Source organism: Epinephelus fuscoguttatus, linkage group LG13 (assembly GCF_011397635.1).
Source record: "Epinephelus fuscoguttatus linkage group LG13, E.fuscoguttatus.final_Chr_v1".
Taxonomy (NCBI): domain Eukaryota; kingdom Metazoa; phylum Chordata; class Actinopteri; order Perciformes; family Serranidae; genus Epinephelus; species Epinephelus fuscoguttatus.
In genome coordinates, this window is record NC_064764.1 from 14,980,208 (window position 1) to 14,995,410 (window position 15,203).

Here is a 15,203-nt window from a genome sequence, read left to right on the forward strand (position 1 = left end):
CTGTGTGAGGTGCCACAGGACTGGGTGGTGGGCGGCAGGTCTGTACTGTAGCAGATGGGACATCTTCCCTGCTTGATAACATGTAGCTCACATTCCTGGGATTCCTCGAGCCTCTACTCCGAGCTCCCTTCTTGCACTTCTCTTTGGGCCTACCTTTTTATAGCTCTGTGACATTCACTCACATGTGCTCTATGTGCTTATGACATTATCCGTAAAAATCAATTTAATCTGACCAGCCACTGATGTTAAATTTAGAATATCTAATGTTATGTCCTTCTTTTTCAGCCACTTATTTTTAGCTGAAGTCTAAGAGGTCATCTGAGAAACGGGGGGAAAAAAAATACGATTGCAGGGTGACACAAGCAGCTGTCAGGAATTCCTAAGAAGAAATTCCATTGCATATCTGACAGACAAGGAAATGGACCATCACTGCAGTAACAAGGAGCGCTTACATTTTGTACAGATGTGTGATCTTGTGATTATTTCCTCTGTTAGAACACATTTTATAAATGTTAAATATGGTAAATACGATAACTATTAAAGTTTAGATTGGTAAAACCAGTGCCTCCTAAATCCAGAGCCCACTTCACATTGTCCTTTTTTTCCTTCACAACACAGTGAAAATGTATTGCAATTATGCCTCCCATTTTAAATCCTTTCCACCACTGATGAAGACGTTCTTATTAAATTACTTTCAAGGTTTCAAAAAGACTTCAGGCATCTCAAAGGTAGGTTTTAAAGACACAATATGGGACCACTCAGACAGTCTTTGAAGAAATGCAATTATCTAGTTAGGATAAGTGATTTCTTGACCATTCCTCTTAATGTCTAGTAATTTGTGTAATTCTGCTCCTTAAAACACCCTCCAGGTGAACCTGAATTGTCCTGAAAACTGAAAACTCTTTGCACCAGTTTCAAGGGGACTTGAAACAACTGTGTCCCTGTGTGGGAGGAGAAAGTCCTGGGATTGAACGTAAAGCAAAGTACAAAATAATGACTTACAATTAACTCCCAGCTGCTCTGTAGTTATGTGGTTTTACAGCATGCCTCGGGGTAGTGCATATAGACCCTTGAAATAACTAAAGCTGTAATTAAGGTTGCAACGTTTTCCCTGTTTTTACCCAACCCAGACATCAGGAATACCTCGGGTCTGACATGGGCAGGAATGTTAACTGCAGTCCCACTGAGCACACACTGGGAACAAGAATGAGACGACCAGTATGTGTTAGATATATATTCTCTAAATGTTGTTCAGTATCGCTGCTCACCTCAGCAACTGACAGCCAGGACCTGTGCTGCAGACAGTAAACATGCTCTTCTGCTGACACCTAAAGGACAAACTGGATTTTATAGCTGCAATACAAAAATGACTTTTTTATCCTAAAAAATAATAATGACAGAAAGAGGGAATATTTACATTCAGATATTCTTTATTTAAAAATTACATTAATTCACAGTTCATTGGGAATTACAGCACACAATTAAATGTGATGAGCATTAATTAAAATGTATCGCTTTGGTTATACTAGTACCCATATGCATAAAATAATGTAAACCAATAGGTCCAAACATCGAAAAAATGAGACTGTTTTTTAAAACATATTACTTGATTGAAGGTGGAACAAACAAATTAAACTGTCTTCATGGTCAATTTACATGATTTTCAAAGCACAAAATACAAAGTAAAATACAGTATATGTTTAATGTGTCACCAAAAATAATAAAGTATCAATTGCTGTGTACATAAAGCTACAAAAAGGCGTAAAAATAGTCTATAAAATATTTATACATGTACAGAGAATGTCATGAAAGTCTCTGCTAGTGCGGAAGTATTCAGAATCTGCATAATTCATAGAGAAATTAAAGATAAATAAGTTATGGACAAAATACTTAGAGACTTCTCTCAGCGACGGCGGCTGTGTTAACAACACGGGGTGATTAATCTGCCACACACGCTTAATTTTAAGCTTCTCGTGTCTATGGAAGGCAGCAATGACGCAGATCTTCACACATCATGTTGTAATCTAAGCCCTCCATCTTTCACAGTGGTTTTTTTGAAGATTCAGTTTCCATTTCCGCACATTATTAGCGTCGTACTCTTCTGCTCTCGTCAAGAAAGAGATGCGTTATAAAATGACCTCTGTGGTCTTTCACATGGCAGATAATACAGCAAACACTGGATGTAGTGTTTCCAACAAAACACTTTGAACCCAATTAGAGTTAAATAAAAGGACTTGCCTTGGTTAATTTGATATATTTCAAAGTAAATTTGATGATGAAAAGTGTCTAGTGTCAGCAATATACATTAAGGTCTTGTCAAAAGAAATTACAGTGTATTTACTTAATGAACAGAAAGCATGAGTCTTTGTGTGATGTCATAAACCGTACTGTGATAAACACACACTGCTGAACTTGCAGCAAATGTCTTTAAAAGTTAAAGTCCCTCCATCAGACACCTAGCAAGTTGTGTTATCTGTAATATTGCACATTATAATACACTTATAACTCTCTGGTGTCCAGTACCGCTACCTCCACAATCACTCAATAATGCAGAAAAGGCCTCCCATTGGACTGCACTGTGACTGGGAGGAAGCGCCCATTTCTAAAACTGAGCTCAGGAAATGGAGGACAACGACATCATTCAATAACTTACAAAATCTTAAACAATACAGTCCAAAATACTTTGGAACATTTAAACATCTTATTATATAGTATAAAAACTGCTGAACTTGATGACATGGGGGAAAAAAGTTTCATACATTCTTGATTTCAATCATTTCTAAACTAATTAAATCCTGTTTTAAAGTACCACTTCAATGAGGACTCACCTGCAATCACTTGAGACATTTACCAAGGTGATTTCTCCCCTTATTATTCATGATTCTCCTTTGCCTCCTGCATGTAAAATTTTCTTGCAACATCAAAAGGTTTCATGGAGAAAACTTAAACTCAAATACACGCTGCTGGCCTACACTTGTCTTTATCTATGACCTCTGAAGACCAGAATATACTTTTTGCCAAATCCTTCCCTGCTTTGAGGCACGTATACAACCTGTGGACGGTTGTGATCATTATATTTCCAAGTCACCATTAAAAGATTTAAGGTGAACCGACTACCCTTTCAGTTCTCCCAGCTATGTAACAGGCCTCATCCACAGTGACAGATAATGTCCCCCACCCATTCAGAACTGTTGTTTGTGTTCTAAAGAAAAACGTCAGCTGTGAGTCACCTGAAGGAGTGAATTGCAAAACGGTGTAACTTAAGTTCAAAACAGTCAACATATGAAAAGTCAGTGTGAAGGCACATATACGAAGACGCGCTTTTGTAAATACTCAAATCAGTAAATATCAAAAGCTCAATGTTACAATGAACAAGCACACAACCTGTGGTGCATTATACTAATATATACCTAATAGAGCTATATATCAGCTCCACTTAACAATATCTTTGATATTAACATTATGACATTCTAAAAATGTGAATCCGTCGCTGCTAGTACTTCTGATCCCGCTGAAAAGCAACAAAGCACCGCAGCTTTTTCGCTACTTTTAACTCATCGCTATGGTTAAACTGATTCAGTCCTCTTTAACAAAACTATAAGCAGCTGCACCCAGCACATTATCACAGATTGATCTCACGCGTGATACCTCCACAACTCAAAATGGTCAAATGAAGATTTGTCTTCCAGGAATTTATCGACCAAACAGTATAAAATCCCACTGAATGTTGGAAATACACTGGACACATTGAGAAAAAGACAACTCCAACAGGTTACCTATATAGCCCTGTGCCAGTTAGATCTGTAGCAACCACCTTTAACATTGCAACTGGATATGCCAGCACTACGTCAATGCTCTGTTGCTGTGAATTTCTGCCACCTAGTGGTCAAAAACTTTCTTTAGAAATCGTCAAGGTAGCAAAAACATTTGGTTCTAGCAACTCATCTGTATGGACAAGTACTGTAAACATTTAAGGGAAGGTTTGATAAGGAATGTACTGCATTCATTTTTCCAAACTAGCTAAAATCTCTGACAAGCCAAATAGTCCTTGATGCACACTGAAGGATGGAGAATGTAAGGCAAGGTCACATACGTAACCTCAGCCCCAAGATATGGGTTGTCCCAGATTTTAGCTTGCATCGAGCAGCTATTTCAACAGACGCACAACTTTTAACATCCATACATGCGGGAGCCGAAGTACACAGGTGCTCTCAAGTGCTGTTTCCTTGTTCTTGCTCAAAAAGCAGCATGGCAAGCTGGGCGCGAGAACCGAGACCTTCCAAGTTGCTCTGAACACATCTATGATAGATGTCTTCACTTAGCCGCGGGTTGCATGCTTGGTAGCTGTACTGCTGGTGCAATGCTGGCTCCACTGCCCTGAATACATGCAGATCTGAATACTTTAAGAACATGTCAAAGATGTCCAGAGTCTCTAGAATCTCCTCATTCTCTTGGACATCTGCCACCATCCGCGTGCGTGTGGCCATGTAGTCCGAGTTGTAAAAACACGCTTCTTCAAATGACCTGCGGTCAAAATGGCCTGCGTCCCTGATCAGATCGACTGTGGCTGGTTGCTGCTGGTTGTGGTAGGCCACATCAGGGTTGAAGTCCTGGAAATGGATGGGGAAGAACACCTGCCAGTTGTTTATGGAATTCATGCGGCAGCGGTTCAGAAATTCCGAGTTAACATTTGTGTGGACGTTAGCCAAGAAGAACAGTGAGTCAACTGGGTGTTTCTTTGAGATGATGTCCATGAATTTGATCTGGGATGGTGTTTCTGTCTTGACACTTATCCAGGGGATTTTTACTGTAGGGTATTTGCGTTCATATGTGTTTATCTGAGTCTTCACGCTGGCAAATATATCATTCTGGTTAACCTGCTGTGCCTCTACTGGGTCATAAATAAACAAGAATGTTAGGATAGCATTTTCACTGGTCTCAAAAGCATTTGAGGCAAAGACTTCCAGGAAATGGTCAACATAGCTCCGGTCCTGCAGAGTAAGCGGTATTATGATGTGAACCCTTGTAGCTTCAGTGACATAGGGCATGGGGATGATCTCAATCCGACTCAAAGGTCGCACCAGATGAACTCGCTTGGTGATGGAACGGCTGTGACCTTTTTGGTTAACCACCTCCAGCTGAAGGTCCAAGGTGTACTCCATGCCTCTGACAGGGTCGAAGCGCCTGTACCCGTTAATCAGCTGCTGCTTCTTCAGGTGTAGGACAGGCTTGTACTTCTTGTTCAGCTCTATCATGGCTATGTCAATGACATCAGCCACATCCATGCGGTCAATACCCTGCAGCTCACACTTTGGAGAGCCATCGATACATGAATAAATCTCCTCCTCTGTAAAGTATTCCCACTTCAGAACTTCAAACCGAGATTTCGGTTCAAAAGGTGGATTGATCCCCACAGGCCACTGGGCGCTTCGGTTCCCCTCAAAAGCGACAACGCTGACGTTCTTTATTTCAGCCTGTGGAAACACAAGAAGTGTTCAGATCTGGACAGTTGCTGAGTCTCCAGAGGTAAGAAAAAAGAAGCCAGGTTTTTATTTTTGACTGAACCATGGGTGATGTGTGACACTTGAAAAGCAGCTTACCTGCAGCTTAGCAATCTCATCGTAAGTCTTCTGGAGTTCAATCTCAGTGAAGTATCTGTGCAGCCTGTACATCTGCTCAGGGTCAGACACTGGATGGACAGTCAGAGCATTCTTGAACTGTTCACTTTGTTCTTTACTTGGATCAGAGTTTTTTCCCAACTCATAATGGTGGTAGTGAAGCCCCTGAGAAGAAACAGAGACGTCTTTTCATGAGGCATTTTAAATCAGGAATGACAGAAACATGCTTAATGTTTTTCCAAGCTTAGTTGTTATGCTGTGCTACTTCCATTCAAACAAACATCACATGCTATCTAGTCAGCATCTTGGGCTCCTCTCCACAGCAAACAGGCTGGCTTCAACCATAATTGCATAGTGAGGGGAAGACAGAGATTCAATTTGTAAGAACTGGATGCTATTGTTATACAACAACTGTCTATTGTTGGAGTTTTGATCATTTAAAGAATTAAATTTGTCTGGGAGCACGAGGTTTACAAGATGCTCTATCTTTAGCTACATTATATGTATAATAAAGTACAATAACTGGAGCATCAAGAAGCAACAGCTACGAATCTAAAGGTTGAAACCTAATAACACAAATGACTGACACTGGCACCAGAATCCCACTTAAAGACATAGTCACTTAAGCTGAAAACAGAGTAGTCACCTAAGGAGCTTGAGTGATTAAAAAAAAAGTGAATCCAATCTGATCAAGCTATTAAAAGAACAAAGAACGGAGACACTGCTTAACTGAGCAGCGAGGCCTCTCTGTTGTAAATGTTTGCCAACAGCCTGTAGTGGTACACTTAGTAAAGCATTATCCATGCCTAATTGTCATCAATGTTCTCTCTTAACAGAAAAAATTGATGTCTGGCTCTGAGCTCAAGCTGTTTTCTTCACTCACACCAGGCCTTTTAACTTTCCCCCTGCTCCCCTCCCTCATTGAGGGGGCTCTGCTGGAGCTCTTCTGGCTCAGGGCACTTTAGTTAGCCATGCAACTCACTCTCAACTGTATAACAAGATGGTTTCCTGCTTTGTGTCATGGCCAAGTAGGAGAAAATGGAAGCAAAAGACAGCTAAATCACTCCCACTACAAAATACTGGTCTGTATATTGTCTACTTGCACAATGTAGTGTGCATATATATGTTTTACAAACTTCACTTCACTGTACATTGTCTTGCAAAAGCAAGCAATAAAGCTCCGTAGTGCTGACCACCCTCATAAACTTGATGGTGCTTTTCTTCATTTTAGGCTAGGCTAGCTGACATGCTAACCTTATGGTAGAAAGGATAAAAAAACAGACTTAAAGTCTATAAAACGGATATACGGCACATTACATTGTGCAAGTAGACAACTGTATAAATAGTTACCTGGTCCCCAGGACCGCTGCTCAGCCTTGCAGCCAATTTTTCCCAGTGACCAAAGAGCATTTTCCCCACAGGTCACCATTATAGAAGACATATCTGTAAAACTGGACAGGTCACCTTGAACTGCAAGGAAGGTCATTATGACTCTTTGTATTTTGGATTTTTGATCCAAGGAGGTTTTATATTTGTAAAACTTTCCTCAAGCTGAGAAAATCCTTGACCTCATCGCAATGGAGAGTCTATGAGCTGAGTGGGAACTCTTGTGCGAGGCCAGTGACACTACTCCACATATTCAGTGGGCCACATAGCGTTCCCGACTGAATTATATTTTTGACAATCAACAGTAATGTGGATATGATGACTAAGTGGGTAAAGACAAATAGTAGAAAAGCTAGAACAGTCTGATAAGTTCAGAAAATTACATCACTTAACTGTAATGCAGCTTTCATATCAAGAAAAGACAACACTATATATATACACACACCATACTACAATATCCAAAAAAGATGATAATGTCACATATCACGATACTGATACAGGCATTGATTTATTGCCCAGCCCTCATTTACACTGATAACCTTGTGACAATGTATATGTGAACAAAGGGCACAAATGTTAGCATGGATTAAGTGAACTGTGCTGAACGCAACGAACAATCACCTGAGAGCTGAGAGGGCACTGGGACAGATCAGGTCTCCGCAGAGCTTGTTTGACCTTAAATGCTAATGACATTACAGGAGCAGAGCATGTTGACCCACAGGGGATTTTTGCACCATTGAACCTAAGCAAGGCTGAACTCAGCTGTGTTCTGCTTGCCTGTTTACCTATTCCACGTTGCTGCTGGAGCTATGGAAAAGAAAAAAAGAAGGGCTAAAGGGTATTAGCAATCTATTCGGTAATATAAACACCACCTCTGTGCTAGCGCGTGGTAATTACACTTTTATATAGCTGTCTGTCAGTTCTAAGTGCTGTCCCAGAGGCAAAGCATGCTTTCTGCCGTGACAGTTTTGTTTTTCTTTCTGGAAGCAGAACCCCTGCTGTAACCTGTCTCACAACTGTTCTGAGTGACAGTCTGGGCATTTTGTTTCCCTCTGTGGCTCATCATTCATTTTTACTATGAACCGCCCCAGTCTGTTCCCTTTAAACATCAAACATTAAGAGGCCAAGACACAGTTTTACAGATTAAAAATTGATGCATCATTGAGAAAAGAGGTGTGTAATAGGTAGAGTGTGATCGTGTGCCCCTGTAAGAAACACACATAACCTACCTCATATTCACTGACGCAGTTTGTGTTTGTGTAGTCAATGATGCATCTTCCGAGCCACTCATCAGGCCTGGCGCTCAGGATATCGTTCCTACAGTTTTCCAGGAAGGGCTGGAGTCTGAGGAGCAAGGTACGTGACAGGATGTACCCGAACCCTCCGTAGCAGTACTTCCCTTCCATTTCTCCACCAATGAACTCCTCCGGACTGCCTATGTAAAGCTCTCGATCCATACTCAGGTGTTCCACCAGGACTTTGATTCTGTCAGCTTCGGTGTAGGCGTCGTCTTGGACAAAGTAAAACCAGTCGTACTCATTGATGTAATGGTCTAAGATGTATTTGATGTTCTGAAACATGTTCCATATCTGCCTCTCGTCTCCATGAGAGACGACAAACATGCCATGAGGGACTTTGCGGTTGCGCGTGCCGGTGAAGAAGATCACGGTGTCCAGGTGATGGCTGATGGTGCGATTGACAGCTACACCCAGAGTGTTTATGGTGTTTTTGGATGTCAAGACCCCGACGAAAAGACGCTCTCGCATCCCCAACTCTGTGCTGATGTACTTAGCCCTGAAAGAGACATCAAACAGCTACTGAATAAAGCTAATAAAATCTGATTTAAAAATACAGTGGACAAATTGATGATGGTGATAACATTCTCTACTGAAAACATTAGTTTGTAAAGAGAAAAATGCTCTTCTCAGTGGGTGTTGCCCAATAAGATGAGGAGAAGAAAGGCACTTGGGTCTCTGTAGGGGTCCAACTTTAACTGGATGATCTGAAAGTAATTTTCCTCAAATCCAAATGTATACAAGGCGTGTCGTGGCACATCTAACACCAAATAAAGGAACCTTCTAAAAACGCCTCTCGGAAGTTGAAGTGTTTTTTTTTTCTTTGTGTGGACTGTGGGCGTCACAAATCCATGTATTGTGTCTTTTGTCTGGAAGAAGCTACAGCAGAAAGAGAGAACATGAGGCAGGACTGCCCACTCCGAACTTTAAATCCTGACCTCCACGCAAGGCCCAATGTAACTCTGAAGTGGACTGGTTTATCTTTATGGATGTGCCAGTTAGGGGAGTAAGGGAATACATGTGAACAGGGCTGCAGTTAACCATTATTTCCGTTAACTAGTAGAAATTTTTTTAAGTTTATCAAGTTGTCATTTAGTGAAAAATGACCATCACAACTCTCCAAAGCCCTTAGTGATATCTTCAGATTGCTTGTTTTATCCTTGCAACAGTCCACAATCCCAAAATATTACATTTACAGTGACTTAAAGGGAAATGTTTAAATCTTCTCACCTAGGACACTGAACCAAGCAACATTTGACATGTTTGCTTAACAAACGATTTCAATTTAATGAATAAAAAACGAATCGACTTGTTGGGAAAAAAAAATCTGAGTGTTGCTAAATATCAAGAAAAACAGGCTAACAAGAAAAACCATAAGCTCACTAGAAAGAAAGCATGCAAAGATTTGAATTGTGATTCATTATTGCAACAATGACCCAACCTCACTTTTAGCTCTCGATGATATTGTACATGGCTCTAATATGCCTCTTATCTGAGCTGCAACATTTTGTGAATTAGTCAGTTAGCAGAGAGAAATCAGCAATTATTCTGCTAAGCAAAAGTGCCAAACATTTGCTGGTTCCTGCATCCTGAATTTAAGCATTTGCTTCGCTATACATACATAGAGTAAATTATACATATTTGGGACAAAACAGGATTTTAGGACACATCACACTGAGCTCTAGGACAGACTCCAGACTTCTCCTTAGTCATTCGTTGAAGGTCCACACAGTTTAACTTAGTCAGTGTCATACTTGCATTTGGCCATGTCGTGGAACTAGTTTACTGTACCTGTTAAGTAGCTGTCCATTCAGAATGGACCTGTGACCCACTTTTTGACCAGGACCCACCAGTTGGGAACCACTGCCCTAGATAGTTATGATGAGCATTTCTTCATGATGTTTTGGAATTCAATAGAAATGATTGAGCAGTTCACCCAGAAAACAACCAGAATTAATCAATGGTGAAAATTAGTTACAAACAACCCTACCTTTTAATTAGGACTGTTAATCTGTCTATTATTTTCTCTATTAAATCGATGAGTTATTTGAACTATAAAATGTCAGAAAATGGTGAGAAATGTTGATCAGTGTTTCCCAAAGCCCAAGAAGACATCCTGAAATGTCTCGTTTTGTCCACCATAAGATATTTAGTTTACGGTCATAGAGGAGCAAAGAAAACAGAAAATATTCACTGGAATCAGAACATTTTGACTTTTTCTTCTTTAAAAAAAAATCACCTAAACCAATTAATCAATAATAAAATTAGTTGGCAATTACCTTACCTCTACCTTTTATATCACAAACCACTGCATGGCACTAGTTGCCTATAAAACCTGGGCACTGAAATGCTTCACAATCTAACCTCAGCAGAACTTTTCCACAGGGAAAAGTCTCTTTCTCAGAACTGCAATGCAGTGTAACCACTTTGGGTGTGAGGACCAACACTCAAACAAGGTCTCTATCCAGGTAATCTTGGAAATGTCTGCCTGTTTACAAAGAAAAAGTAAGGCAGGAGTCATTCAGCATGGAGACATGGCACAAAATGTAGTTAATCTTAGCTCTGTGGCTGGGGATGTTAGCAGGAAGAAACCAGCAGAAGAAATGAGGCTGCAGACTTCATATTTCATCAGACTCTCTGTGTCAGTTTGATCAAGACCAGTGACATCAGGGAGTGGAGTTACACTTATTCATGGTGTTAGTGTTAAATCTCACACCCACACGGCACCCAGTGACACCTGTAAGGTACACTTACAACAAGTGACCACAATGATTGATTATGATCTTTTACAGAGGGTGAGCTCCGGCCTGTTGTACAGTAGCCTGTAATGATGTGGCCTGTATTCAAAACAAGTAAAAGCCATATATTGTAGGCCTGGTTACAGTCTGTGTTTACCAGTCAAAGTAGATGGCCATACGAAGCTTACCTGAAAACTTTCTTTGGGGCACTCTGCTGGACTTGTTTATATGGGACTATTCTTGGTTCAAAATCCTCCTCGGACTCCACATCGTTGATGGTGGAGATAGAGTTGGGCTTCCGGGCTCCTTTGAGCTGCTCATCCTGACCCACAGTCACCTCCTCACCCTCCTTACCGTCTAGGTAACACGCTTCCTCCGTCCAGTTCACACTCAACAAGCTCAACGTGAACCCTAAAGAAATACCGATTACCACCGGGCCGACCGACCGCAGGACAGAAATAAACGCTGAAAATCTCATCTTGTGCGTCGGGCTCCTCTGACTGACAGCCCCGCGTCGCTTCAACAGCGTCCGAACAGGCCTCTGGTCCGGGACAGGTCAACTAGACATCGAGTCAGACTCGAAGCAGCCGTATCGACATTCAACTTAAGGAATAGATGTAACTTCTTCCTTAAATTTTACGCAGGATTCTTACGTGTCAGTGTGCAGCTACCTGGCTCCTCCCCGGCCAGACGTTAGCGTCAGAGGCGGGTCTACTTCCAGGCTGTGGGGATGCGTTCAGGCTGCACAGGGCGGAGGGATACTCAGCACTGGCTGAGGGCAGAGACATAAAACCTCTGTGTGTTTACACCAGGTGATGACCTCCATACCTGCATGCTGCCAGATTTAACTACGACGCTATCCGGAAATGTGTCAAATGTTAATGCTTTATGGTTACACAAGACACACAATAATCAGAATAAGCAGTAGGGGACTGTCCGTTACTTGTCAGAGGAGGAGGGTGGTTGGCTGTGGCCTTTTCTTTTTTTTCTTTTTTTTATCCTTGAGCCTCCCTGAGTGACTGGAATAAAATGCATGATCCTCTCTCCACTATAAATCATTAATTAGATTTTTAAAACTTACAAAAGAAAAGACTTGGTTCTCACTCTTGTCGTGCATGCTGGTTAATGATAATATTATAATAATATTTATTTATAAAGCGCTTTTCAAAACAGTTACAAAATAAGTGTGTCAATGACTAAAACAGACAAGACGTGAAAACAACAGCTTCTAAAAGAACTGATAAAAAACACTTTGGGGTATAAAAACTGAGGAAATAAAAAACACTTTAAATGAACTTAAAACTCAAGTAAAATCAGGAAAGGCTCTCCAATAAAAGTATGTTGAAGGGGACTTAAATGAGATGTACAATGAAGTAATTTTGATGAAAAATGGGCAACAACATGAGATTTGGTCATGTTTTTGTTTTGTTTTGTTTTGTTTTCTTAGGGAAGCATTTGTTGCATGTGTCCAAGCACTGTTGGAAATCTAAATAATCTAATGATAATTTCTGTTTTTACAGTTTCTGGCTATGATAAATTATATAACTTTGGCAATTCTGCCATACCATACCTTCCAAACCCACCCACATTTCCTTTAAAAAATCTGACAACCATTTACATTTGTATGCCCCTCTCCTAAGCCAAACTAAAATCTATATATAAACTAAAAATATAAGTCCCTCCCCAGTACCTAAAAATGATTTGCCATGCCTCTTCCTTTTTGCACAACCCTCCCCCTTATAAATAATGAACAGTCCCAGTTTCGCCAAAGACCAAAGAAATACATTTTAGAATCATTAATAGATGTTATCTAGCAGCAGAAACCATTGTTGCTTTTGTTTTGAAGAACCTGAAACTATTGAATTTTTTTTTCTTTCTGTTCAGTCACATTACAATTTTGGCACAATATAAATGACTGGCTATGTATTCAAATAGAAAATTTCTAATCTACAAAGATAACTTCTCCAAGGAAATATCTGATATGGCTAACATCATCATAATAATGGCTAAATATCACATTCACTCATGTGAATGGAAAAATCAGAAATCTTCATTAATTTGGTTTAGCGATTCATCAAACAAGTATTTTTCTTCTGTACAAATATCAACAGATGCATGAATACAAAAAGTCTGTCGAACTTCTGGTATTTTGACCATGAGGGAAGGATTTGTATTATTTATTTATTGTGCTGGCTCTGTGTCCATAAGGGCCTACTGTGTGAATACCAAACAATATGTTGTCTTAAACATCTATTTTTTATTTATTGTAAATCATAGCCTCGCTGATTTGATTTTGTTTTGAGTATGTTTTGATGCTGTTTATGGTTTGGAAGAATAATAAATCATAATGTATTTGTCATAATATATATTTTATAATACTAATCTCAGTCTGTAAAGAAATTAAAGTTATCAAATAAATGTAGAGGAGGAGACGTACGAGGTGGCAGAAAACTGAATGACTCAGGTCAGGTCTAAGTACCTCAATCTGCGCTTAAGTAGAGTACTTGAGTAAATGTACTTAGTTACTGTCTGTCACAGGTGACATAGCTACTTTCACCTTCAATTATTTGGTGTTTGTACTTGAGGATTTCCATTTCATGCCACTCAATACTTTGTTACGACTACTACAACAATTATTTGGCAGCTGTAGTTACTTATGAGCTCCACATCGGCTACACATTAATGCATCAGTGATCATAATTTACATAATACATGAAAGTTTAATACTCAGAGAGGCCAATAATCAGCACTGAGTACTTTTGTCTTTGACACTTTCATCACATTTTGCTGATGATACATGGTTTTTAACTTAAGTAACATTTACATTTACCTCTACTTGTAATTTTTGGGGTGTGGTGTTGCTACTTAAGTAAAGGATGTGAAAACTTTCTCCGCCATCGTGGGACTGACACGCACTGTCATGCCTCTCTGGATGAACACTGTCATTAGCAGACTGATAGCAACAAGGTGCACCACTGAACGCACAGATGTTTCCTCCCTCTGGCCATAGTACTCTGTCAGTGCTGGACACCAGACACTGACAAGGATTATTATAATGGACTCCATCCTTGGTTATCACTGCTGTTATCACTTTCATTGTGATGCACCCTTTCTAAATCTACCTTTCATTATTGATTAGTGATTATGATATAAACTGGTTATATTGTACCTTATCATGTGATACTTTTCCAGTCTGTCTGTACAAATGTGTTTTGTATGATTTGTATGATTTCATATATGTTATTTAGGATACTGTGTGATACTCTGGCAGTCAGGTCTAGCCTGCAGAGATATCAGCACTGTGCTCAGGGCTGGACAAGACAAGAAAGTTGATTTCTGTGTGCCTTGTGAATGATTAAAAACAACATGGGCCTGTAAAGCAGTTCGTTACCCAACCCAATGAAAGCTATTGTTTATTAACCGAATTTACCCACTTGATCCATACCACATTACTTTCTTAAAGGATTCACCCAGAGTTTAAAATGAGTACAAAAGTGCACACTTCAGCGAAGTTTCTCAAGACCATCATTGTTAATGATCCACAAAGAAGTAATCAGTCTGCAGCAGATGTCTTTCTCTGCAGCGGTTTATATTTTAGTGATGATTAGCTCAGCTTTCAGCTCATCCACCTGGCTCTCACTGTTCTCTATGTGGCCTCTGTGCTCCTCACCCAGATGTCAGGGCCAGTGTGCTTTGTGATCTGCTCAGCCGATCCTTCAACTGCATCTTTTTCAGTCCTTATTTGTAACTAGCTGCCCCTGATCTTCCATGTCACTGAGACCTCCCTCAACTCTCCTCTACACAGCTTGAACAGCTGAATAACAAAATTCTTCATCGGCAGCTAAAGGTCCTCGTGTTTTTTTTCTTTGCTTCATATCTCCCCTTTTGTGATATGGAAGAAAAATAAAAAGATAATGAGAAAATTCACTCTTGAAATATTGTGCTTTCAATCCTCTGTTGCGCTTTTTCAGCCTTTTCATTTAATCAGGTGCAAGTCAAATCTCAGCTCTCTTCTGCCCTCTGGTGGTAACAAAAATACTAACCTCAATTAATCTGAGTTTGTATCTTAAGAGTCATTAAAACTCATGAACTATGATAAAAGGTCAGAGGTTAAAGAATAGGTGATGACTTACAGTAGTGTACATTAACCTCAAATCAGCTTGTGA

At 40.0% G+C, this 15,203-nt stretch overlaps 2 protein-coding genes across 2 annotated transcripts in view; both read right to left on the bottom strand.

Annotated features, from left to right (window-relative positions):
- Positions 1-15,203, bottom strand: part of LOC125899663 (translationally-controlled tumor protein homolog) — a 589,762-nt gene that overhangs the window by 78,972 nt on the left and 495,587 nt on the right. The window lies entirely within an intron of this gene.
- On the bottom strand, positions 1,433-11,740 carry chpfa (chondroitin polymerizing factor a). The gene is made up of 4 exons (XM_049594100.1): positions 11,226-11,740; positions 8,234-8,798; positions 5,601-5,783; positions 1,433-5,474 (listed from the first exon to the last, which is right to left on the bottom strand). The coding sequence occupies exons 1-4, from the start codon at positions 11,513-11,515 to the stop codon at positions 4,212-4,214; spliced, it is 2,301 nt and encodes a 766-aa protein (XP_049450057.1). The 5' UTR covers positions 11,516-11,740; the 3' UTR covers positions 1,433-4,211.